At 47.0% G+C, this 26,625-nt stretch overlaps 1 protein-coding gene across 3 annotated transcripts in view; it reads right to left on the bottom strand.

Moving 5' to 3' along the window:
• BRSK2 (BR serine/threonine kinase 2) overlaps positions 1 to 26,625 on the bottom strand; it is a 483,239-nt gene that overhangs the window by 6,331 nt on the left and 450,283 nt on the right. For 2 of the 3 annotated variants that reach the window (XM_090032456.1, XM_090032454.1), the window contains 4 exons: positions 22,037 to 22,160; positions 18,975 to 19,155; positions 17,644 to 17,733; positions 10,177 to 10,224 (listed from right to left, as the gene is read on the bottom strand). In XM_090032456.1, the coding sequence (XP_089888582.1) occupies positions 10,177 to 10,224; positions 17,644 to 17,733; positions 18,975 to 19,155; positions 22,037 to 22,160 (443 nt within the window). The remainder of the gene's footprint in view (positions 1 to 10,176; positions 10,225 to 17,643; positions 17,734 to 18,974; positions 19,156 to 22,036; positions 22,161 to 26,625) is intronic. The other variant, XM_090032455.1, reaches the window with a different exon arrangement.

Below are 26,625 nucleotides of genomic sequence, written 5' to 3'. Positions count from 1 at the left end.
TAGGGATTTACTGGGGGCAACGGCATTTAATAGGCTGCCTTCCCTTTGCCGATATCACTACTGAATTCCTTATAATCAGCATTTTCCACTAAAATTTTAATGGGAGGTAAGAAATCCTCAGGGATATTCAGAGCAAGCTACTGAAAAATAAAAATAGGCCATTTCTCTAACCCTTTCCTTTCTTTGCCTTTTACAGTAGCAGGGTTTGTAATGATATAGTTTGTCTCCACACTCTCTTCTTCTGGCAACCAAGAACCAATCCAACAGCCAGATAATACGAAGACTTAGAGCATCAATGGCATGCACATTCTTGCGTATTGCACCACCTAGCTCAGACTGTGGCTGTGGACTGGGTGATAGAAGGTAAACCTGAGTCATTGAAATGTCAAAGGTAAAATTTGAAGTGGTGAGCACTGTTGCTCTTAAAGCCAGCTTTTAAATGCCAATCCCCGGGTTGATGATGCCAGGAAAACAAGCCCCAAAATGTTACAGCTAGTGGAATGCCAATAGTATGTTTGGAGGCTCTGATTAGTGGCTAGCACAAACTGGGCCATAATATGCCACAACTGAAAACTAGCTGGGAGTCTCGTGGGACTGTTATAATACTCAAGATCTCCTGTTTCACCTGGATGGGGCAAAGACAGTTTCATAACATCAGTGCCTCCGCTCTCTCCAGACCTGCGACTCTGAGCTTCTTTCCCTCACGTGCAAACCCGTGGACACGATGTACACACTGGGAGAAGGGCAGCAAGGATGGTTAAGAGCAAGAGGGATCAGAGCAGTACAGAGAGATGCAGAGCATTAGGTCTGTATTCCTTAGGAGGAAAAGACTGAGATGCTATATGATGAAGCACTTGTATTTCCATGCCCAGTTTAGGAGGTGAATGTTATAAAGCAGCGGGAGAATATAAAAGGCTAAAAACAAGTGCTGAATCTTACAGAGGTTTGGGTACTTAAAGAGTGCAAGAGAAATATCTTGATTCAGAGGGTAATTTATGTGTGGGCCAGTCACTGCCAGATGCCACAAGAGAGGCTGATGCCTTTAATGTACTGAATTCAACATGCACTTAGAGGTAAGGAGAAGGACTGAGGATAGACACCAGGTCCAGGAGATGGAGAGATGCTGCAGAGATGGGTTGCAAGGACTCCTTCTGTCCCTTATATTTCATTTCCCATTCTTATGAAATCTGCCCCTGCTGGCGATAGTAGGTCATGGGTGCCGTAGGCAAAGCTGAGATGCTGCAGAAGTTTGTAGTTAGGAAAGAAGAAGATTAGGTTGGCTGCACTTTAGTCCTCATAAAGGACCTCAAAGTCCTGTGCAGAAAATATAAAAAATGAAGAGAAGATTGAAGGACTTGGGACAGCACCCAGAGTGGTTTGGAAACAGCTGCTGCTGCCAGAAGCCCATCCTTTCATGAATTTCTTAGACAGCTGTACAGATCCGAACTCAGGCTAGGATTCAAGCATCTCACAGTAGCTGCTTCAGCTTAGGTGCTATTCTGCCTAACTTTTGAGAAATTCAGTGACCCAGTTAGGTACTTAAGATCCTTATACATTCAATGAAGAGACTTTAGGTTGGGCTGCGCAAAGCTTTGGTAGCTGATTTGATCTGGAGGAGATCTGGCCTGATTCGGGGACTGAATCTTTGAATCCGAATCAAATTGAGAAACCAAATAAAAACAACAGAGTCAATTCTAAGCACCTGAATTGATTTGGAAAAGCTTCAGCTGCTTTGGAGATTCAGCCATAGACTAAACTGACTCCAACTGGTAAGTCTGTTGAGGTTGGCGGAGTGGGGAGGAAAGGGGTGTTGGGGAGGGAGGGATTGGGGCTGGGAAAAGCCACCCAGCCAGGATGGGGGGGCATGTTACTTAGGGAGAGGAGCAGGGGGTCACGGGATGTGGGCGTGGCTCACTCTAGGCAGAAGGAGGCAAGCAGCAGCAGGGCATAGCCCCTGCTCCCAGCGCTGCCGCACCCACATCCTGCGCTCTCTGTGCCCCCTGCACCAGCTGGCAAGTGGCAGCAGGGAAGAGCCCCGCTCCTAGTACTGATGCAGTTGTGGCAGTGCTGGGAGTGGGGGCTATGCCCTGCTGCCACCCGTAGCGAGCCGCTCCTGCATCACGCCTCACCACCCCTGGCCCCCCAGTGCCAGCTGGACAAGTGGCAGCAGGGCACAGCCCCTGCAGCTCCCGCCACTGGGGCAGAGGCAGGCATAGCCAGAGGAGCTGCAGGAGACTCCCCTGTGGCTGCCCTGCCCAGCCCCATCACCAGCCCAGCTTCCCAGAACTTAAAAAAAAAAGAAAAGAAAAAAAAGCCCTGCACTTACCAGTCACTGCAGTGGCGATTGGGGCCTCTGGGCACTCATAGCAGAGCCCCCCCTTCAGTGCAGGGCAGTGGGGAGCAGTAGGGATCACCTCCCTGCCTGACACCCATGCAGCAGCTGCCCCATGGCATGGGTGCATCACGGTTTGGCAGGGCACTGTGCTCTGTCTAGGAGCTTGGGCAGCTCCAGCAGTCAGCTAGAGCCTGGTAGTGCTCAACCCGAGTGGCTCCAGCTCCCAGAAAGCATACAGTGCCCTGCTGAGCCATGCTGCACCCATGCCACGGGGCAGCTGCCATGCAGGTGCCAGGTATGGTGGGTCCCCACTGCTCCCTGCTGCCGTGCACTGCATTGGGGGGGGGAGAGGCTCTGCAATGAGCTCTCAGAGGCCCCAATCGCCGCTGCTGCATCTGGTGAGTGCGATGCTTTTTTAAGTGCAGGGACCAGGCTGGGGCTGGACAGGGGATGGGGCTGGGCAGGGAAGCCATGGGGGTTTCTCCCATGGCTCCCTCCATGCGGGGGGAGGCAGGCACAACCAGAGGCGTGGTGGGAGAACGTGCACCCACCCGTCTGTGCCTGCCTCTCTCTGGCTGATCTGAATCACCGAATCTCTCCAAAGCGGCGCCAAATCTTCCAAAGCCACGTCAGCTGAATCAATTCAGGACAGTGATCCGAATCTCCGAATTGAATCATTGTCCTCCAAATCAGCCCAATCTGAATCCAAATTGAATACTTCCCTATTTGCACAGGCCTAACATTAGAGATGTCTGTAGGCAATTTAGGCTTCGGCCCTAAATATCTTACACAGACAATGGGAAGCAGTACTCACATCTGAAGGGAAATGCCAAAAGCATTTTGCATGCCATGGGATAGATAATAGGAAATTCTAAAGCACGGAGGGTTAATACCTACCCATCTCAGGAGCTTAGACATTAGAGCTATTTAAGCTTTCCATCAGGTATTTCTTTTCACTTGCAATCTACAATACCTAATGCCTTTTCTGCAACAGTTGTACAGTGTGTTTCATGCCTGATCTCCCTCCCAATAATGGTGGTGGTGCCCACCTTTTGCCCAAAAGTTTAGTAGTTAGAGCTCCAGGTGGTGGAGAATTTGGGTTTTAGTCTCACTTCACCAGGGCAAGATTCAAATTCATATCTTCCAAGAAGACAGTCCTAATCACCTGTCAATGGAACAGGCTAGGTGAGGGACGCTCCACCCCTCTTGCTGAAGTTGGTGGCCAGGAGTGCAAGAGTTATGGGGGCTAGAAAGAGGATATAAGCAAGAGGGAATCTACCCCTGTAGCTTAGTGGATACGGCCCTCTCTTGTGAGGGTAAGGTCCTGGGTATCAGTCTCTGCTACCAGGTTTATTTTTGTTTCTAACCAATGAGTGTCTGTAATAATAACATGCATGAAAGGGTCCTCACAGCCACAAGCACTGGATAAAGAAGCAGACTTTGTCTTGCTGACTCTGCTTTTGGCCCCAGGACTCTGGGACTCTTTGCTGCCAAGTGGCCCAGTTTCAACAGAAAGGGTGGAAAGTGCCCTTGATTAGCTTATTCCCTAGCCTGACAGTTAAGGCACTCTCCTGGGAAGCGGGGGGGCTGAAGTGCTTAGATAGGATTTAGAAACCAAGGAATACTATGAATTGTATTCATGCTTAGGTAGGACTTAGAAGCTGTGGTGCACCTAAATGCTGTCCTTGAATCACTCCTGAGCTTGCAGAGAAGCCTACTGTGGATGCCTAGGAGAACTTTGCAGTCCAAAATGGAGGTGCCTGAAAAGTTTTAGATGACTAATGAGTTTGGTGGCTCCTGGCACAGGGCTATGTCAAATGACTTTTTAAAATGTAGATGCTTGAACTCCACCCAAGACCCACTTAAATGTTTAAGGAGGCACTTAGGGCTCTGCTTTCAGTCCTGTTGCCATTGAAGCAACCAGCAGAATTCCTATTGACTTCAGTGGAACCAGGTCCTCAAGGCTTTTCTCGGGCATTTTTAAATCATCCACCCTCGTGGTGCCTGATCATAAACAAATAGGCTTTTAGCAGAACTATTCTCTCTGTCCTTCCTTCATGTAAAGCTGGATTTTGGTTCCCCACATCTCTTAAGTTGGTTAGTGGAAAAAGATGGGTCTTATACTTCACTGAGAGGGCAAGAAGCCCCCTGTTAATCTTGCCATCCACGTTCTTCCTAACTTCCAAGGCAAGTGGTGCTGACTCCTACTTTGGGAGTCTTTAAGAGGAGGCTGGATAATTACCTAGCTGGGGTCAGATGAGCCCACTATTCACTCCTGCCCAGGGCAGGGGGCAGACTTGATGATCTACTGAGGTCCTTTCTGACCCTACAACTATGAAACCTTTGTTGTAGGTGGCCTCTCTGCTTCATGCGTGTCTTGGCTCCTCATGTTTTCTCCCTGTATCGAGTTTCTCTCCCTGGTTCTCCATATTTTTTCATTCCACCCTCCCCCCATATCTTAGCAGCAGCTGTGGTTTCAGTGAATCATAGTGAAAATCCAACTCCCAGCTCACAAAAAACTGATATCCTCTTCAATATGCAACAACTCATTTCTCTTCTGTTCTGAGAAGGCTCTGCCTTTTTTTTTCAGGTAAGAGTTATCGTTGTTTGCTTGTTCTGGGTTGGCAAGCATTGGCCTTTGGAATAAGAAGATCCAAAACAAGAGGACACACTTATAGGACATGGGGCAAGAATTCCCAGCATCAAGGGTGCAGGAAAGGTGAAAGTATCTTGTTCCTCCTCTCACAATTATTATTTGTTTATAATGCAAGCCCCCCACAGTCCCTATCAAGGACCAGGGCTCAATTATGTCAGGCACTGACACAAACTACTCACAATCTCATGATGCATGATGTCAGAGGAAAAATTCCACATGTGAAGGCGTTGCATGGATGAAGCTATCTTGTGTAGTGGAGGAAAACAGCAGACAGGCCTGACTCTTACCTGTCTTGCTAGAGGTCAAGGGGTACGTCAACTGAAAAAGGTTCAGAACTGCTGATGTACAGCATTACAGATGTTTCTAGAGAAATTTCCTACTTGACATTTTTTTAGGTGGCATCAGAAACAGTGCATTTGTCTTATAACCCTAAACATGATCATTTATTTTAGTTCAATTTAGTGCCAGCTGATGAAGGTGGGTTGACAGGGTGGGAGACTGAGGTCTATGTTCCCACAGAACAGCTCCAACTTTCCCAGTGATACACCTCCAGCCTGACCCAGAAGGACAACTTCTACAAGTGAAAGGAGTGCTTGGTGTCTAGGGTCCACTCAGTCCCTGACTTCTACACTGTTCCTGATGGTGCTAAATGATGGCTACTTTTAAACAATGGATACCCATCTATCAAGGACTGCACAGAATCTATCATACACACATTTTTTTTTTTGTCTGCAGGTCTCCACACCAGCATCCCTTGATGGTAATGTTCAGTCTGAACTGGCACCCTACACATGAAATGCTCTACCTATAGCCTGTCTTTATCTTTGGTCCCCCAGATGATACACTCTTCAATGTAGGAGTGAAGTTCTACATTTATGGCAGATCACAGGTATTGGCAGGTAGGGGAGATACCCACCTCTACCTTGTACACTCATGCTTGCTGTCTCTCATACATACACAGTACAGCAGATGGCCTGCTCAGCCTCCAGTGGGTCAGACAATATCATGTAACCAGGCAGCTTTCAGGGAATAGGTGGTGGAAGCTGCAGAGTGGGGGGAATATGGGTCGGGCATACTGAGCTGTCTTGCACCTTCCTTTTCTATTACCATTTCAGAAGTGTGGCATAGTGCAAAGACATCAGTTCATCCTTAAAAAACAGAAGCAAAAACACTAGCAAGGCCGGGTCAACAGCACTGAGTAATGTTATAATGAGGGGGCTAGTTGAGTAAATGGAGTGGTTTGTTATCTCTGGTTCACCACTGGGCGTTTTTTCTATCAAAGGTTTCCTCTCTTAAATCAAAAGCACCCTGCACATGTGGGGTATGGAAGGAGGAGGCTGGTGGTATTTATACCCATAAGGCTACAGAAATTGGCAGCATCACTAAGACTGCTACTCAGTTTTCTTAAAGGTGCTTGCTTCTCTGTCCTTCCCTTGTATGCAAAGGTAACACTCCCTGTGCTGCCAGCAGCACACCAGCACTTGAAACCAGGATTTGCCCCTTTTCTACCAGATAGATGGGCAGCTGTGACCTCATGAGTTCCCAGTTTCCTGAACTGCTCCCATTCAGACAAACTAGAGCCTTATTTACATGGGGGGAAAGTTCGGTTCCTCTCTCTCAACTCTGGTTTCTTGTGTAGCAATGCCACCACCCAAGATGTTATTAAAAAAAAAGTCAGTTCAGTGTAGCTCAGCAAAGCAAAGCAAACACTCACGCGGGGCCTTCACTGACTGATGCAAATCAAGTATATATTGTATAGCAACTTTCTTATTCAAAGCATACATTTCCAAGTTTTCTCCAGGGAACTGTTCAGCTGCAGTAGAAAAGGCAGAGTCCTGAGGCTGGAGATTTAGAAATCTGGACATCAGCATCACAATAAGAGCTGCTGGATGCTGAACACTTGCAAATCTGACCCTTCCTTTTCCTCATGAAATATTTGGAAATTGGGCCCAGAGCATGCTGAAAAATTCATCCAACCACATTTCTTGGTTTAAATTTTGACCTGGTTTATCATTTTTTAAGATGGACTTCCCCCTGCTTGGGTCACAATTCATCCCCATATCAGTAGTCAAATTATATCAATAATATTCATTACAGCTAATAGGCATCAAGACACAGAGAAATGTCAGAAATAGCAAATATCTGGAGGAATCCAGAAGGAATAGGATGTCTAGTGCTTACCCAAGATCAGGACCATTCTAGCTCCAAGTCTGGATACTTTGCCATTCAAGATCTTTACTCTGCTAGTCAAGAGCTTTACATTAGCTACACACAGAGATGCCTTGTTTCAGCTAGAGACCAAATATAGTCTAACCAAGCATAAAGCATAAAACCTGTCCCAAATCCTGGCTCAGTACAGAGATGTCTGACCACTAACACAGGGCTGTCAGGGGAAACAGAAAGAAGAACCTTTACTGCCCTGCAGTCCTTCCTGTGAGGCATTTCTGCTCATTGGAGATCAAGGTCAGGTGACTCCAATTAGGAAGCCATGACAAGTTCTCCAAGATTCAAGGAGCAAGAGACAAGAGCAAGATGAGTTGTGGGACTACAAAAGGCAACTGGACACCACTGTGCTTCTGCTACAACCCAAGCATCACTGTAAAAGTCAGTAATTCACCAAGATGGCCAGAATGCTCTTTAACAATTTGGGGTAGGGCCCAAGGCTTTCCAGCACAAGTAGCCAACAAAAGATACAGCAGAATAGACAGGAAAGCTCCTAAACAGCCTGAGGTCAACAGAACTGGGCAGTGAATTCTTTGGGGTAGATGTCTGTCCCCTGGGCTCCTGATCAGATGGATGCAGGCCTTGAGCTGCTGCTTGTAATATGAATAATAAATCCTATCCCTTTCTTCATCTCATCCCAAGCTGGTGCCATGGAAGTGCTGATGATGCAGGCTTCGGACTTTGTTATGGATTCATCAGGAAAGAGAAATAAGCAATGTCTGTTTTCCCTGGGGGGGTGTGGGGGGATGGAGAACCAGCCCCAAACAGATCTGGTGGGGGGAATGGAAAGTTCCTGTGGTGAATGACAAGTGTTTCTCAGCATGTAAAATCAAGTTTTAGAATTGGATGGGCTTCTCAGAGCCCCCTGTCAGCAGCCAGCATCTGGATCGGGCTTGTACACTGGGGTACTTATTTTTTATTACCCCTCTAGTAGCTCACTGGTGAACATTATTTTAATCTCATATGATGAGGCTGTTTGCCTGCCAAGTAATAGTGGAGAGTTTCCCTACTGTGGGTAAAATTCTGCCATCACTTGTCCCCACGCAAACTGAACGAGAACTCCTCTAAGGATTGAAGGATGACTCTGGATTTACACACTGTCCCTCTATTGTACCCTACAGAATGTTTCCAGATACCGGCTGTTACTACTTTCTCCCCCACCCCTTGTTAGTAGTGGGGTTGACACCCTGACAGCTGCTGGGCCTGGCTGAATGGGGAATAAACAGTGATACATTGTCTAGTGAGCCCAGAGCACTGCCTAGCTTTCTGTGTGGGTCTATTAACTTGCAAGCAATCAGCAGAATCAGCATTTCCACATTTTTGCATGATGTTGATGCCACTTTTAGGCACGTATTTGAGGCTTGAAGGCAAGGAGAGATTTTCTGTTGGATGCTAAAGGAGAGGTTGGAGGGCTGCCTGGGAACTAAATGAACTTCCAGGAGACATCTGGAAGTAACATAACCTAGGAGCTCAGATGACAAATCAAAATGAGCCCCCCTTGGAGAAGAACAAAAAATGCTTCCAGCTGATCTGTATTTTAAAGGAAAGACTCATGTAGGGAAAAGGAAATGGACCAAATTTGGCTTTTAGTTCCCTGGTATAAATCTGGCATGGCCTCCATTGCAAAGCCAGAGTAACTCTTCAGACACTAGGCATTTATACACATGCTCCTGCGGTGGACACATGCTTTAACTAGAGCAGCGCTGAGACCTGCAGTTCCCAGTGCACGATGTGTGTCATCATCCCCACACTGAAAAAATGATGGCAGGGGCACTTTAACTAAAGCTCGTCGAACAAGCTGGGGGCTTCAACTACAGCTCATGGAACAAACTTTCGTTAAAGTGCCATTTTTCAGTGAGGGGACACTGATACGTGGGATGCTGGAATCTGCTGGAGCGCGGCAATTACCATGCTCCAGCAGACTTGATTAATCGAGTCTGCTCCCATGAGCTATAATTACAGTGCGTCAGACCAGCCTCGCTGCATGTGTACAGGAGCCCCAAAGCTGTTACTTTGGATTGCTGGTGGTGTAAGGGAGAGCAGTGTTTGGATCAACAAAGAGATTCCCCATGCACTTACAATTTTAGGTTCTTATAAATGTCTGAATGTTTTGGTGCTTTTCCCACCCTCTCTGACCTGCAATTCTGGCCTGCAAATGTAAAGAGAGCAGACTCTCTTGTGTTATTTGGGGCATTTCCTGTTTGGGCCAAAAGGATTATGAGAAAGGCCTCTATCACTGTCTTTGGGCATTTCTGCTCTTGCTGTCAAGGGGACTGAGGAAGGGAAGATGGAGTGAAAGACAGGCTTTGCGAGGGAATGGAGCTGAAATCTCTGGAATCCTCAAGCAAGGAGAGAGGTGACTTTAGAGGGAAACTACCTCTCCCATCCCTAGTGCGGAAACTTAAATTAACTGCAGCACACATCCCTCACTCTACTAGTAGAAGTAATATCAGCTGTCAGGCTCAGACTGGAATGACGCCAATTTATACAGCTTATGTATTTGCCCATGGCATGGAATTTATTTTAGGAGCTGGACTTCCAGGAGCAAAAGGTCCTTGGACATTTGGTGGGGAGGGGAGCGGGTGCTGACTCTTTAGCAGGTGACACTAGGAAGCAGCAGCTGAGACTATGGTCTCAGCTTCACAGAAGCAGGGGATGTGGACACAAATTCTGACTCAGTGGCAAAACCCTCCACTGAGAGCAGCTGAGAGGGAAGGAACTCACAAGTGGATCGACACACACCTGTGATAGGCAGGGGTAAATCGTGATAGGTCCTGTGGGCCTGTGTATGGATGGGGAGAAGCAGAAAAGGAGTGTGTATATGTGTGTACATAAAGGTGAGGGGCACAGCGCATTGCTAGGGGGTGAATGGGTGTGCCAGGGGCATGGGAAGGGGCAGGGTGGTGAGATGTTATTCAGCAGGGCTTTGGGGAGGGAGAAAAGGTGGAAGGGAAGTTCTTACCACATTTGGAAAGTCTGCCAGTCATCAACTCCATACAGTTAGTGGTGTCTGGATCATAGAACGGAAAGAGGAGGGAGGGAGGGAAAAACATAAAAAGAAGGTTTCCATACCTCTGTGCACAAAGGAGTCACTTAGCACATTATCTTCTGAAGCAGGAAACACACAAAGCTGGGAGCTTACACAGCCCAGGTCAAATTCTGCCCCCCTTTGCATTAGCACAGCCTCAATAGTGTAACTGAGAATGGAGCTTGCCTTGTTCCCTTCCCATTTCTACCCACCCGCTTATCTTAATTGATAGGCATTTACCAAAAGCCAAACAGGTTTTTGCAACTCTGTTAATGAACAGAAAGCCTGGCAAATGCAGTGTTCTGCCTGGCCATCCCTGAAAACATTCCCGCAAAACTGAAGTTATGTCTAGGCCCCTGACCTGTCCATCAGCACTGTGAGGAAAACCTATTATGGTGTAAGTGTGCTATTTTATATCTGGTCCAGGTGTTAGCTGCGCTCTTCTGGCACCTCAATGCCTCAAAAAGTCACCCTTTAGACTCCAGGGATAACTTCCCAGCCTCAGAAATTATTCTGCTTTCCCTTCTCATGGGGAGTAGCCCCCTTATCAAGTACTGACAGACTACAGGATTGCTTAACTAAATGATGGCAGAATCTGGCTCTTAATTACTTTATCTTATCCATCAGAGCTGTCTATAGCTGCCATCACTTTAGTACCTAAGCCTTTCTTAACGGAATGCAGTAAACTGGGATGCAGAGGGAGGAAGAAATATAAGTTTCAATACAGGAAGGACATCTTTATAAAAAATGGCACAGAGGAACACTTTTAACACTTTCTTACCCCATTTAAATGGGGGTAAGAAAATATCTTCCCCAGTCACTCTGTCTGGGTTTTGACAGCACTCAGAAACCAAGAGAGTGGCTTTCTGGTGCTGGGTGGTCTGGAGTGTCCACTGGCTGTTCCCACCAGTCCCAAAGCTCCTCGCACTGAGTTTTGTCTTGCCATTAAGACTCATGTCCCCAGGCTAGAGGATTCTTGGAAACGCATACATCCATATGTATATGGAACATCCTTGAATGCTACATGTTTTTAGGTGTTCTCTGTCTGCCAACAGCTCAGCATGGGAGCCAAGAAGGAGGCAGGCCAGAGTAACCAGTCAGTCCTTTTATTGAATTAGTTATTGGGTAAGTCACGCTGGAGAGCAGGCAGATGATAGACTAACTTCTTGGGTCCACTGGCACTTGTCAAAAGCAGCAGAGAAGACCTTCCAGCAGTCTCTACCACCAAGGTTAGAGTCAGGCCAGCAGAGGAAAGAGGGAAATAACACCCACTGGGCACAGGCAGCCTCTAAAAAGGGACAGGGTAGGGGAAAAAGGGAAAAAGAAAGGGGTTGGGGAGCAGAGGGCATAGGATTTGTGAAGGGGGCCTAGAGGAAGGGAAGAAGGAAACAGAAGCGATAAGGCATGTGAGAAGGGGCTTAGGTGGAGGACGTCAGGGAGCTGGGTGCTAGGGTGTGTCAGGGTATTTAGGGGAGGGAGTGGAGTGTGTAAGGAAGGCCAGGACTTTCAATGGTTTAGCAGCCATTCTGCACCTGACAGAATGAATGTGGGAATTCCTGGCCATGTACACGCAGAACAAACTAGGTTCCTCACTGAAGCTGGACAACACATTTCAGCACTTAACTAAAGCTATTTGAATCTGCAAACACCCAAGAGCCAGGCTGGCATGGGCATACAGCATACTATTCACTTATAACTTTAGCCTTCTTCATTCACCCAATAGCCAACACCATTTGGACTGCCTGCTCCTATTCCATGTGATGCCATGGTATGCTGGTGACATTTCACCAACCACAGAGTCAAGCCAGAGACAGAGCGAGACGGGCTTGTACCACAACAGTCCCTATTCTATTAGGTGGCCTGGATTTTCACAGGTTTTCTTGTTAATGTTACTTTATTTTATCTCTTGTAGTTCACATAATATTTAAAACTTGCGTATTGAGTTCCAAAATTTAGATCCACATTTTTAACATCAAGATTAAGGGCCAACTCTATTATAAACAGCTTTGCAAAACTGGGCTGTATAGCAAAATGGACCATGAAATTTATGAGACAGCCACCCTACCTGACAGCTACAGGCTCCATTTGTGTTCTCTGGCTGAAGTAAAGCCACCAGCATAAATGTATGTTGGGGTATCAGACTAGAGCAGGACCAGTAATCCAAATGGGTCTGGATGATAACCATTGTCCTTAACAAGGATACGCTATAGCATTGTATTAATTCTGGGAACCATAGTTCTCAGGGCATCTACTGAAAAACTGGCATGTTAAAAGCCCTTCATTTTTTCTTATAGACATAGGTTTCATACTTAATATCATTTCTTTCATGGCAATAGAAAAAATACAATTTTTATCCATAGAGCATTAACATATCCTCCCCCAGCAAACCATTGAGAGTAATTTTCTGTCCATGGATAATAATATTTAATCTGATGCCTGGGGAATATAGATGTGCTTCTGAGGCAAATAAGACAAATTCCACATGCCTTCAAGGCACCTGAGAACTGTGGGTGTGCCATGTCATTACCTTTTTTAATATGTGGTGTAGACTTTAATTAAAACACGTCTATCCCTGTTCATGACCTATGTGATGACCCAGGTCTCTTTATGTTGCAGTGATCTGCACAGTCAATCACATGTTGGCTTATTATCAGGAACCTGGTTATAACTCAGATCCAGTCTGTTTCATGAGGGAGTGGGCAAACTGGTTTAGTTAAAATGAAAACTTTGCATATAAACCAAGCCTGGAACATCCTCCACTCTCCCTCTCCCTCCCCACTTTCTTAAAGGTCCCTTCACTTTTCTTTTCTTCTTTGCTTTTTTCTTAACCTTTTCACCTCTTTCACTGCTGTTTAAGTTTGGCTGCAAAAAGGGGTATTCTGGACTTCTGTGAAACTGTAAATTGTGCCAATCCCAGAAATCTCATGCAAATAACTGTGGCTGTGAAACTTCAAGAGCAAAGGACCGATGCTTTGAAGTACAAAGCCTTTCCTGTGACATGACAAGTGACCTCAATGACCATTATCAGCACCCTGTAGGAGCTGCTCAGCTCCAAGGCAGTTCACATACATTTCCCAGCTTCCAGGTGCTTGTCTAATGTGGACTGGCTTTCCATCAAGACTGAGGATAACTCCTGGGATGTCATTCTCATGGTTCAGGTCTTCATCAGAATTATTTCCTTGAAAAGCCCTACAACTCAGTCACTAGTCATTCCTTATATCCAACTGATGATTACAGCTTCAGTTCTTGTCATGCATTTGGTTGCCGCAAGTTTCTTCTCAGTCTTTTGACTACTTAACCAACCTATTGGATTGTTACAGTTCTGGGCTAACATGTAACCATGCAGATGTAAATGCTTATAAACTAATAAGGCTAATTCAGTCATTTAAGCATCTTTTATTCTGTACAGTGAATTTACCACACCAATGCGATAGGAGAGTGGCTCTGTATTATTTTCTGCATGTAGGCTGGTATTATAGAAGAAAGCACCCAGACAGGTTCTGTTTTGAGGTTTATATATCATTTCTAACCAATTGCTAACTCTAATGCTGGGAGCTGGAATTTCCAGCTGTGTCACTGAGAAGCTCTGAAACCGCCAGCTGCCAAAAGGCTAAAACCTGACATAAAGCAGAAAAAAGTATGCAGAGAAGCTGAGAGTCCAGTCCAGAGTTGTTAAGAAAGGCTGCATCAATGCTGCTATTTGCCCAGAAACTGGGACAAAGGGATATGCAGGAGAACTCCCTTCACCAGAAGGAAGTGCTAATGCAGGGAAAACTGACATCCGAAGGGTCACTGTTTGCTCTGGCTAACATCCATTTACCAGCTGTTCCTATTGCTATTGCTTCTATTATCCTATTGCACCAGAGGAAAGTGGAGCACAGTTTAACAGGGATTGTACTAGATTAAAACAAAAGCAAAGATCTGGGATTTCCTCCCTCTACAGAGACTGCCCCCTCCCCCGCCTTTATTTGTCCCCCAGCACAGAATGGTCCTTTTTTGAGATGCATAGAGCCGGGTGAGAACTGGGGTCAAGGCTGAATGTCCACAGAGACAATATTCTTTCTTGGCCCAGGAGAAAGTGATTCTTTTAGGGGCAGGGCTGAGCATAATGGATTTTGTGATGTTGATTTTGCCCCAGTGGTTGTCTTAAGCAAGGGATTAACTGGTGCAGCACTGGAGGAGAAGGTGGGCTGGACTGATCCTGCCCAGCTGGGCTGTTTCTGATAGAGACTGGAATTTTTAATGAGTGACTTCTACTTCTAATATGGTTGTCATGGACTTAGACTTTTAATGATGGCTTTTATTTTATTCATTCTGAGTAGCTGGAAGGGAATAAGCAGAGTGAATTCCTGGACACAGGAAGACGGGTGAATGATACTAACTAGGGAGTGAGACTGTAGAGTGTGACACAGAAACACACCTACCTCTATCAAAGAGGGAGACATACACATGCACACTCAGATACACACTCAGAAGCGCATACATGCATGCGCACACACATAGACAACGCAACGTCTACAAAGGCTTTTGTGAGCTGGAGGAAATGAGAAACAAAGGAAAGTGAGTCCTGTTCTGAAACCCAGGCAAGCCGGTTTAGTGGGCTGGCATGTTGCTCAAGTGGATCAAAGAGGGGCAGGAGAGAGAATGAGCATCAGTATCAGGAGCCAAGAGGTCCTTGCTGATGCTGCTGATGGAAGGGGAAACACTTTCAGGGACGGGCTGCCCTGCTCTAAAGCATGACTGTTGAAACATATCCTTCCACATGCCTGACTTTATATGCAAGGGAGAGGCCTGCATAGCTGGTAGGCCTGTGGCAGTGAGCAGGGGAAGTGAAACCATATATGGCATGCATCCTTCCAGCCTTGCTGAGGCTGAGCTGCATCACCCCATGAGTAATGCTGTTGGTTCCAGAGAGATTAATACAAAATCAAGCATTATCTGACATGCAGGAAGGGTGGGAGCATCTGGCCGTGAATTATTTGGGGTGAAAGGCTGGTGGGTTGGCAACCCCTTGCTAACTGACCTGTCTTTACCAGGCTGCAGGGGCCAAACGCAATAGAGCTCATTAACATGACATGAGGAAGAGTTCTGGGATACAGCCATGCTGATATAGAGGCTCACAGTACCCAGGGTGGGGCTGTTAAAAGTATTTGGAGAGCAGAGCAGAGTTCAACACGTGTTGGCAGGTGCCGAAGCAGCATGAGGTGAACATCCTGATACTGCTGGTTTCAGTGCCTTTGAAGTCATGGAAGAGGAAGGTCAAAAAGAACTGCATATTAACTTTGTTTCCTGGGACGGGGTATGGGGGCCACACTGCTGCCTCCTTCCCTTCCTTCTCCAAGAGAGGCCACCCTGCAGTGTGACATCCTTCAGACGAGAAAGGCTGGGCCTGATTCACCAAAGAACTCACTGCCTCTCCCACAGCTGAGCCCCCTGCCTTCACTTCACCTTTGCACCGTGTTTCCAGGCATTTTGTACACAACCACACACAATTTCAATGTGTCAGGGGAACAGGAAGGAAGCCGAGTTCTCTTTTGCCTCCCCCATGGACAGAGTTAACTGATCTCACTCTAGTTTCTGGGAAATGACTGTCACAGCTGCCACCTAATGATGACAAGTCCTTCTGTCCAACCACAGCCCATCTGGACCAGATGAGGAATTGCTGTTCTCAGTCTCTCAAACCATCCTGTATCCCAGTTGAGCTTGAGAGACGTGTCCTATGGCTTGCCTGATTTGAGATACTGGCTGTCACTTTCACTGTAATAATCTTTTAATTCTTTCCCCCCAACCTGTTGTTTCCCTTGTTTCTCCCGGACCCTGGATTCCAAGCTACATTTTCCAAGTGCATCCATTCTCTCCTCAGGAAACACACACACCTTCTTTAGCAGGGCATTTGATTACAAGGTTGTTTGTCTGAGATGGGCCACCCTATTGCCTGGATATTTCCACACGCTGGGGGAGACTCATTTCAGTTCCAGGAGCCTGGCTGTTCTTTTTCTAAGCACGTGCAAGTTTTATATACATTCCCCCCCTTTTCACTGATGGAGGGCTGAACTTTCATTGCTACTGAGAGATACTCTGGTGAAGCTTTAGACAGAAGGGAAGGAGATTCTGAATCTACAATTTGATTTCCCCATTCCAGAAACAGAGCAAAACTGTGTATCAGATGCATTTCCCACAGAATGATTGTCTTGAACACTTTCCTTCACCTGCTAGGCAAGCAAATGTATTTCGTTGCATGTCACTGACAGAACTCTCCCAACGGAAATGTTCAGGCAGTGTCCTATGTTTAGGAGAAACAAGGTCTAAATCTTTCTAGCCAGTCTCAGCAGATGAAGCAATAAGGGCCTGGGAGTGGTGGGGATTAGAGAAGTTGCAAACTTCTTTAAGGGGGTTTGCTCAGCAAATCTCCAATCCACATCAATGGCAGGTTTGCACAAAGATCAAAATAGAAATTGAGTCTCAGGTATAATTTTTACTGACCAATGTTTTTTTTTTTAATTTTGTTCATCATCACACCCTGAGAAGGTTCTCTGCGCAGTGTCTGACTTCACCTTCTCTTCCTTTCACTGTCTTGATCCCTCTTCCCTGTCTTTGAGAGTCTCCTCTTTTCTACCCCCTGCATTTCCATCTCTTAAGGAACCCCTGATGCCCAACCCTCCCGAGGAGTTTAATTCTCTCCCTTCTCTCTTTTAAAATGATCGGCATAGAAAGAGGTAATGCTGCTATTTGTCAAATGCCATTTGTCAAATGTCATCATTAGGTTTTAGAGTGAACACGCTGCCATGCTTTGTGGATTGGAGCCAGTCTGCACCTCTGAGTCACCATTTCAGGTTGAGTGCAGACTCAGGAAGAGGACACCACAATGGGCTGCACTTGGAAGGCTTTCATTACAACAGTGAAAGAAACTAAATTCTTCTTTGAAGTGCAAGCTCCAGTTCTGCAGAACCTCAATGCGTTGCGTGGCCTGTGACCTCCTGGGGCTCAGAGAGGTTTTGCTGTTAACTTCTTGCTAATCTGAGACTCTCCGGTGTTGGGATTTTCATGGCATGCTTGCTGGGACTTTAATCTGGTGTCTTTTACACATCTCCCTATGCTGAAGGGTTCTGGAGCTGAAGAAAACCTGGAATGTGGCTGATGGCACTGCCTTGGAAGAGGGTACAAATGGCTCTTTGGGCAAGAGGAGGAGGAGCTGCTTACTTTGGGAATGTGTGTGGGATGCCGGAGTGGGGATGAGGGAGGGAGGAATGGGGTGGGTGAGAGAGGAGTTCTTGTTCTGTCTGACCAGAGCTAGATTGCAGTTGCAGTCAGAGGGACATGCTCCCTGGCCCTTCGGGCCTGAGGGACGCTTCGCCTTCATGTCCTTGCTGAAGCAAAGCTCTTGACAGCTGAATGACTTACCTGATAACTGCTGCACTGAAGGCTGGTCATGTGTGCTTAACAACTGTGCCTGAATGGTTTCTACTACCCTCTTAAAGCGACGGCTTGGACCTGCGGGGGGAGAACCACAAATGGCTGTGAGAGGAGAGTCCCCGTGCAGCCACACAGGATTTGAGAGAAGACAGAAAAAGCATATCTCTTTCAGTCTTCTCCCCCAGCATCAGACTGGGATAGTATCTGTGACTTAGTGAAGGAGTGTGACCATGAGATGCTACTGCACCACCATGCAGGACTCAATAGGAGGGCCATGCTTAGGAGCTGCTCTTCCTTCTTGGCATCTGAGACCCCATCAGGACTTTTTCTTCTTGAGTTTTCCTCCTCCCTCAAACAGCTCCCCAGCCATCCTGAACTGGGAATTACGGCCAGTTTCACTCCCAAAGGTTCTTAAATGACAGATCCATTCCAATTTCCACCTAACGGAGTTTGACCTTAGACTATGCTACCTTAGACTATGCTATCTTACCAAAGCTGAGGCCATTTGCAACCGAGTAGTGCCAGGGCAGCCTAAAATCGACTTGTGGCACCCACAAATTTGCTGGACCTTAGAGCCACCAGGTTTCATAAATAAGAATGACTCCTTCCTCAGACCTGACAGGCAGTCTGTGATGAGCAAGGGGATGCTGGGAAAGGAAGGCCAAGGGCACACACTAAGCTTTTGCAACCAGCAGTGGGATCTGATGAGGGACTGGGATTTATTCCTCTGCCTTTGGTGAAGGGGAATAAGTCAGAAAGAGGAGGGAGATGGGGACAGAGAAGACACAGAAGAGAATCCAGGTTAGTGAGAGGCTCAGTTCTGGAGTCCCTCCCCCTCAGTTTGAGCTGGCCCACCTCTCCCACAGCATGCCCTGTGATTAGCTAAGCCAGCTGAGTGGCTATTACATGTAACTTATGCTCCTGGTAAGGGAGGGAGCCCTGTGGCCCCCTAGTGCTGAGAGACAGACATTTACTGAACTAGCAAGGCACGACAGAATTAGTACCGAGCAAGTTCAATGCATGCAACGGCATCCTGCCATGACGCATGGACGAGAGCACAGGACTTGGAAGGAAGAAGTCTAAGCCAGCCACAACATTATAAACTCCGATGCTGATGCTGCCCTTGGGCGTTCCTTTCCTTCCTGGTGTGCACACTGCTGCCCAAGTCATCACAGGTCTATGCTGTCCCTCGTGTTCCTCCGTTTCTACATTCGCCCTTCTCCTCATGAGTTCTGGATCTCCATCTTCTTCCCTCCCATTGCTCAGCTCCTGCTCTGGGCTCCCCAGCAGAGGGGTGGACTGTGGCTGGCCATGGTTACCTGATAAGAGTGTGAAAGTGACAGAGTAGATCCCATTCTCCTTCTGGGCCTCGCCCCCTTCCGTGTATGTTATGTCCACCTGGAACTTCACCGGCTTCTGGAAGACAGCGGGACCTCCCGTGGACTTGTATTCTGCACGGAAACTCGTCTGTGAGATGACGCTGTGACTGAGGCTGGGGATCTGAAACGGGGGGGTGGGGAGCAGGAGACAGTACAGTCAGAGGACAAATACCAAGATGACAAAAACTCTAGTTAAGGAGAACCGTTGTTTTTTCTCTGGAGGACTCCAAAGACATCAGAGGAGGAAAGATTTGCTTCCTCTAGGCTCAGACTTACAAAGCCTTGTGTCCAGCACCTCATAAGAATATACAACACCTTGCTGGATTGAGCCATAGTTACAGAGTACGTTCCAGTCAAGTATCTGACATGCTTCAAACCTCCATTTGCTCCGTAATGGTGTACAACCAAGTATGGGTGACACCAATATTTACAACTCAGTGACAGCTGGTATCAGGTGAAGGTAGAAAATTTATGGTCCAATTTCAAAGAGACCAGAACTAGGGAGGGATACCTGATAGCTGACCTGGGCACATAAAGCGTACCAGAATCTGGACTACGCCAAAGGATCTACCCTGATTAGGAAACACCAGTGCTGGTAAAATCTGGGCAGTGAAAACATTTTGTGAGTTGTCAGTACTAAGCAGAATACTCCTTGTACCTTGACTCTTGAAGAGCTTCACAATTACTCAGGGCTCAGTTTGCATTCATGGCTCAGGCCAAAATTTCAAATACACCCAGCTCCTACTTATTCTTCTATGTAAGGGCCAGAATTTCACAAGTGCTGAAAGCTTTAGAAATGTAACCACTGATCTGGGATCAAAAAAAAGGAGCTGAGTTCTTTGGAATAACTAATCCTAGGGATTTACTTAGCGGGTTGATGCCTTGCTTTTAATTATGAAGCTGGCTAGGAGAGAGAACTGGGGTCTTCAGAGTGAATACACTGCTAGAAGAGACAGGACTGTGAACTGAGACCCTCTGCAAACCCTCTGTTCTGAGTTGAATTTGTGGGCCAGGCGATGGGACAGACGCAGTTTACGTAAAAGTGTGCTGGTTTCCAGAGGGTGACGGACACTATTATGTTATGCTCTGCTGTGTATGAAAAGGTTACAGGGTCCTGACTACGGAAAGCAAGTTTTCAGAGTAGGTCTATCATTAGGACTGAAACTGACTGTTATTTTGGCAAACTATATTTAAAAAAACCCAACCCCCCAACCCTTAAATCTGGGGTCTGGGAGGACACTTAAACAAAATATGGGTATTTCCAATGCTCTTGAAATGAAAAAAAAGCATTTAAATCAACATCTACCTCATTTGAATGTCCTTTGGGCGAGGGGAGAGAATGAGATCTCTGGATCTGGAAGGGTGAATCCTCTACACACACACACACACACACACACACACACACACACACACACACACACACACACACACACACACACACACACACACACACACACACACACACACACACACACACACACACACACACACACACACACACACACACACACACACACACACACACACACACACACACACACACACACACACACACACACACACACACACACACTGTAGTAGTGGTCATGATGCCCCTGGAGACCCCCTCAGCCCTTGCCTCCTTGGCCTTCTGTGGGCAATCTCCCCTTCACCTGACTTGCCATGCTTTGATGAAATGATACTTTTAGGAAAGAGAGGTTGTCCCAGGGCTCCCCAAGTCAGACCTCTCATGAACACAAGTGCCCATGCTCATTGCCTTAAGGGCTAATCACATGGCTCCAACCACCCCTTACACCCTACCTATACCTAGCAGATGCTACTCCTTCCTTCTTCCTTCCTGACCAATGAGCTCCCAGCCCCCCCAGCCCTTGTCCCTCTTGGGCTATGGGCTCCTTAGCCCCCTTGGTTTCTGGCTGTGACTCCCCAGTCTTTGGCTCCTCTCTCTGAGCCCTGGCTTCACTCCTAGGCCAGTCGAGATTGCTGTGGCCCTCCTTGGCCTCCTTCCTCCCCTACTGGGCCAGTGAGACCTTTGGGCTCTCTGGCCCTGCTGGCACTTGCCCCTCATGGGCTACAAGCCTCCAGGTTCTCTGGCCCCTCTTTTCCTTCTTGGCCAGCTGCAACCTCCTTACCTCCCCTTAATCCCTTCCACAAACCTCCAGTGTTGCTTATCCCAGCCTAGATGTTGCCCAGGAGCCCTACTGCCCAGGAGCTCCTCTCTCCATGGCTCTCAGGGCTAGACTCCCTCCCCAGCCCAGGCCCTGGGCTTATATACTTCAAGCCCAGCCCCTTTCTGATCAAGTGACTCTTGAATTGGCCCCTGCCACACTTTCTCACTCAGCCTCTTCCCCTCAAAGCGATAGGCATGCTAAATGCCCTGTCACACATATACATGCACACATGCAGGGGTGCCAGTCCCAGAGATCACACGTGTGAAAGAGAAAAACCTGAGCTGCAGATTGAAATCACCACCCCCTTGCCACTGAGGTTGCAGTCCTTGAAGGAAATGAACCTGCTCCATTCGTGAGGTGCAGAGAAGGAGGATTAAACTTAAGATGCAGAAGTCTGATGTGATGCAGGTTTACCTGCCTGGTGCAAGGGAAAGAGCACTCTGAGGACTGTCAAGGCACCCACCCGGAGGGAGAAGGGAAGGATAATGTGACATAAATAAAATGGAACCATTGATTAAGGAAATTAACTTTCTACACAGTGCAGTGGCACTTCAGGCTCTGGATGTATTTCAGTGGTGAGTACAGCAGGCCTGGGGCACCTGCCTTGGAAGGTGCAATGCTTTTCCACTTCACAGTTTACCATCTGTTTGGAGAAATCTAGCTCCCCAGTTGGACAGGTTCAAGCAGGGAACTAAGGAAGGAATAGACTGCAGGAATAGGCACATAAGGGATAAATGCAAGACAGTATAGGTTTTGCCTGAGCACAGTTGGGCTCATAAAGTCTCTAGAATTGAACAGCGAGAGCGGTGAATAGCACCTGCTGGACTGACTTACCGAAAGGAAAGCGTGGACTATGTCAGCCTTGATGGAGCTTAGTGGTTTGTCCTTAATGACCACAAAGATCTGTTCTTCTTTTTCTAGGTTGATGAAGTTACCAAACCAGGATTTTTTGGCAAGCCTGACAGGAACAGAAAAGAAAAAAAGAAACCAAAAGAAGGAAGCTTTAGAATAGATAAGCATAATTTCACGGGCACTAGCACTTGGAGAAACAACACATGGACATGTGTGTACTGACTCAAAGGTGACGCTGCTACGTTGAGTGGCTGGTGTGATATAACCTGAGGCAGCAGAGAACACTGCATTAACTCAGAAAAAAGCCACCAAACTATAGATTGCATTGTTTTGCTAGAGCAACATATAGGATCAGCAGTAGAAAACTAGGAGCGAGTGTAGCAGTTTTAGCTGTTTTAACACACCAGTCGGTCCTGTCTTTGGTGCAGGATGCCTTCAATCTGTGTGCAGGTCTCAAAAAGCCCTGCAAGGCTCTCTCTGTTTCTTGTGCCTCTTTATGGATACTGCTAACACTGGCAACCTGGAATTTGGGGGCCACTCCAGCCCAGTTTCAACCTACTTGGTTTTTCAGGAGTTGTAATGCTCCTTCCCTGAAGATGTTGCCCTTTGCTGATGGTATGTATCAAACATACATCCTTCTTTCAAGTAAACCGTGCCTCTCACTGTCAGTGGGCAGAATATTCTTCTGTGAAGGCAGCCAGCAAGAGGACTAGACCTTACTTTAAGTGCCACCTAGGAAATCTAAGCAAGGCATGGTTCTTGTGCTAACCCCCTCCGCACACGCGCACACACACACACGGGAATTTCTTGCAGCATCAAGCCACACACATGCACAAAACGCCACGCAGGAATTTTAAAAGTCAGTGACCCCCCCTACTGTTACATATGTCAGGGGTTTTTTAAGCCTTCCTCAGAGGCACTGGGTGTTGGCTGCAGCCAAAGCTGGGGATTTTGACTAGGTGTGCCAATGCTCCTTCTGGGATTTAAACCTGGAGGTTCCTGGTTAGAGGCTCTTGCTCCTCCACGCAGGGTCAGACCAATCACCATATCACCCCATGGTCAGACTGGTATGGACTGTGGGGGCTTTTCTTTCCTCTGCAGTGGAGGGCATGGCCCTCTTCTTGGGAACTCTTGAGCATATATGAACATCCTTTCCAGCGGCAGGATGTTGGCCACCATGGTCCCCCTGCTATACCTGTGACAGGCTAGGATGTTATGCCTTGTGTTGTGTCAGGGTTGACTGTAGTTTTGTTAAATAGTTAGACAATGGATTTGTACAGAATGGTTTGGACAGGGATGACCCTGCCTCAGGCAGGGGGTTGAACTTGATGACCTCCAGAAGTCCCTTCCAGCCCCACTTCTCTATGACTCTATGAACAATCCCCAGTGCTCCATCAAGTATTCAGTCCATAATAAATGAAATTATTTTGTTGTCTGCACACTGGCACTTTCACCAAATGTTTGTTTCCATCCATGTGGTTCCACCAAGGCCATTTTTTTAGCATTCATTGACAAAATAAAAGGTCCTATGGGAAAACTGTATGGCCATGCACACGTTACTAGAGGCTTGAGGGTAATTTATGACCCTTATGGAAAATTAGGGGGGCAGAGAGAAGACACTTGCAGCTGCAGGATGCAAACACAGAACTACCGGTCAAATGAACCCTAAGGGATACTTCAGTGAAATCAGACAAGCTGTGCCAGGTATGCATTTATTTCATTTATTAGAGATGGAAAGACCTGCCACTTAGTTCACCTTCCTAAGAATGCAAGATTATTCCCTGCAGAGTATTTTATAGCACTGGGTCAAGTCTGATTTGCAGTGCATAAAGGTTCTCCTGCTTCTTGCGGGATGCTGCTTCACAACTTAATAGAAGAAAGAGATGCTCCAGGCTACATTTTCTCAGTAAAGGAAGACCATCTGGAGAAGAAATTATTACTGTCCAAAATTCCAACAAGGCGGCATGCAGCCGAAAAAAGACGTGAGCAGGATCTGCTTCACAGAGTAGATAGAGCTGGTTAGACTGACGGTCATTGAGGACAGGCTGGGGTTCAGTGGGGAGAGAGGAGCAAACTGGAAAGCTCATTTGGACTCCTGACCGCTGGGAGGGAGAACAAAGCTTGTTTTCAGTTTAGCTGGCCTCAGTCCTGACTTGTGGATAGCTCTATACATCCCAGCACTATCGCCTTGTCGCTCATTTAATCCACACAGAGGAAAGATCAGAGCTGGAAGATGGCTCAGTGTTAATAAGCTTCTGTTTCCATCTACCCCAAGCGACCAACAGCACAGTGCAAAAGGATACACTCGCAGTTTGGTAAATCACCACTCCCCTCAATTAAAGGAAGCTAGAAAACCATAACTCCCTAAAATATTCATAGGCAGCTGTAACTAAGCCAGTGAGCCAAAGATTAGCATAGGGAGTAGCAAAGAGAAAGGGCCTCTCATTTAAATGGGTCGTTAAGGAGCCAGGGTTAGAGTATGAAAGGAAATTACATACTAATTAGCTCATGTGTCTCACACACACCATAACAACTCTGGAGGCCCCGAGAGAGCTGGGGAAACTGTTCCCTGCATGTTAAGGGCCTTTGCTCATTAGCTGATTTGCACCTGGTTATCCATCTAAACTGTCTGGCTGTCCTAGGCCCATATCTATCTTAATCTGAACTGGGAATTGGCTGTACTGACTGCTGAGGTCTAGTGTCTCTCTCACGTATACTCCTTGCAACCTGGGGCTCGCCAAGATGCGAATATTTAAACATGGCTTGACAGTGTGAAATCGCCTTTTATTTTTTTGAAATGACATTGTGAGTCCCTGTATTTATTGGCCCCTTTAATGACTAAAGGTCAAAGGGGCCCAGTTTATAAGGAAAGTAATGAGGTTTTCTCCTGCCAGCTCTGCAAACTCAGCCTGGGATCTCAGAGCCCAGATGGGTACTTTTCTTCTGATGCATTACTGCTGGTAATAAAGGTTTAACAGACCAGTTTAGGACCTCAGTGATACCTGTGCCACCCCCCTGCCTCCAGTTTTGCTAATGATACACAAGATGGCATAGACTTCAATTGAACTTCCTGGATCTGCACTGGCTGTGCATGAAGCTTTCAACTCTTCCCTTTTTATGCTTATCTCCTACTTTCTCTTATCTCCTGGTAACAAACTCCCTCCTCACAATTCTCTTCAGCTCTCTTGGCTTTCCCACACTTGCTAGCTCCTTTCCCTGCCTCTTTCCTAGAAAAACTTCTCAGGAGCTGTTTGAGCAGCAGGAAGATGGGAGGCATGTTGCCCCCATGACCACCAGTCCTTTCAGCCCTCATAAGACTGGACAGTACATGGTTAAGAATGACTACCTTATGGACACTGTCCCATTGGGCAAGGTCTCTTTTGCACTGAAGCACAGGAGAAGCATGAAGTATGTAGTCTAGTACCTCATCCTCCGATTTGCTCAGAAGTGGACAAAGCTCCACTGTTGACCCCCAGGGTAAGGAATCTCTCTTTCCTTTTAGTCACACTGACAGTTTCTACTGCTGACCTGGTTTTGCATGGCTCCCTCCTGGTTTTCTCTTGCTCTGAAGGGCAGCAGCAGTTTGGGACTGGCTGCGATATCTTTTCTGCAGGGCAATGATTTGGGGTGGAGAAGTGAAAAAAAGGGTTCTGCACATTCCCTACTCACCCTAGGATTTGGGGAATCAGGCAGAAGTGAAAGAGTGACTTACACTTCCCTTTACTTCCCCACACAGATCCCCGTGTCTAAGTCATAACCCAGCCTTAAGTAGGTAAGAGACAAAGGATGGGAGGAAGAAAGCAGTTTTATCCCCAAAACAGGGGAAGACAATGCATACGAGGATTAACTGACACATCCAGGGACTCATACAGGGAGTCTGGCAGAGCAGAGAATCAAACCTAGGCATCTCAAGACTCAGTCTGAATCTCAAACATATCAGTATGTATGTCCAGTCCATGTTGCTCTTTCTAATCCCCGTTACTTTGCACTGGTTAACACTGAATTCCAGCTACTAACATGTTGCTCATTCTTCCCATCTTAAGTGGCCATAGGTCCTTCTGGATATCCCCACAATCCTGCCTAGTCCTCACTCATCTTCCTCATTTGCCAGCTTCAATAAGGTTTGCTACCACAAGGTTCACTCCTCTTCCTTCTGGGTGGCACCAGTTTTTGAAGATGCTGACAAGAAATGATGCATCACCTGCAGAAGGGCTGACTGACTCTGGGAGGGAAGAGTGATGGCCTGAGGAGCCCAAGACCACCTAACAGTGGGAGGAAGAGACATTGGGCCAAAAACAAAAAGAAGAGTAAAAGAAAACAAAGGAAGTGCATGGTGAGGAGATGCAAGAGGAGGAGGGGAGAATGGAATGAAAAGGGTGGAGAAGAGGAGAGCCAAAAGCAGAAAGGTGTGAGAGCTGGGAGCATAACCACTTCTGGGCTCAAATAAAGAAACAGGCATGCAGCAAAGGCATCCTCCTTGAAAGAGGCAGCCACTGTCCAGCCATGGAAGAGAAGGAAAGGGGTATTTTGGGAAGTGAAGAGAAAGGATGGGATGTCCCTGACAGATGAAA

This window comes from Crocodylus siamensis, chromosome 2 (genome assembly GCF_052110815.1).
Source record: "Crocodylus siamensis isolate JL-2025a chromosome 2, ASM5211081v1, whole genome shotgun sequence".
Classification (NCBI taxonomy): domain Eukaryota; kingdom Metazoa; phylum Chordata; order Crocodylia; family Crocodylidae; genus Crocodylus; species Crocodylus siamensis.
This window is presented reverse-complemented; position numbering and strand designations above follow the sequence as displayed.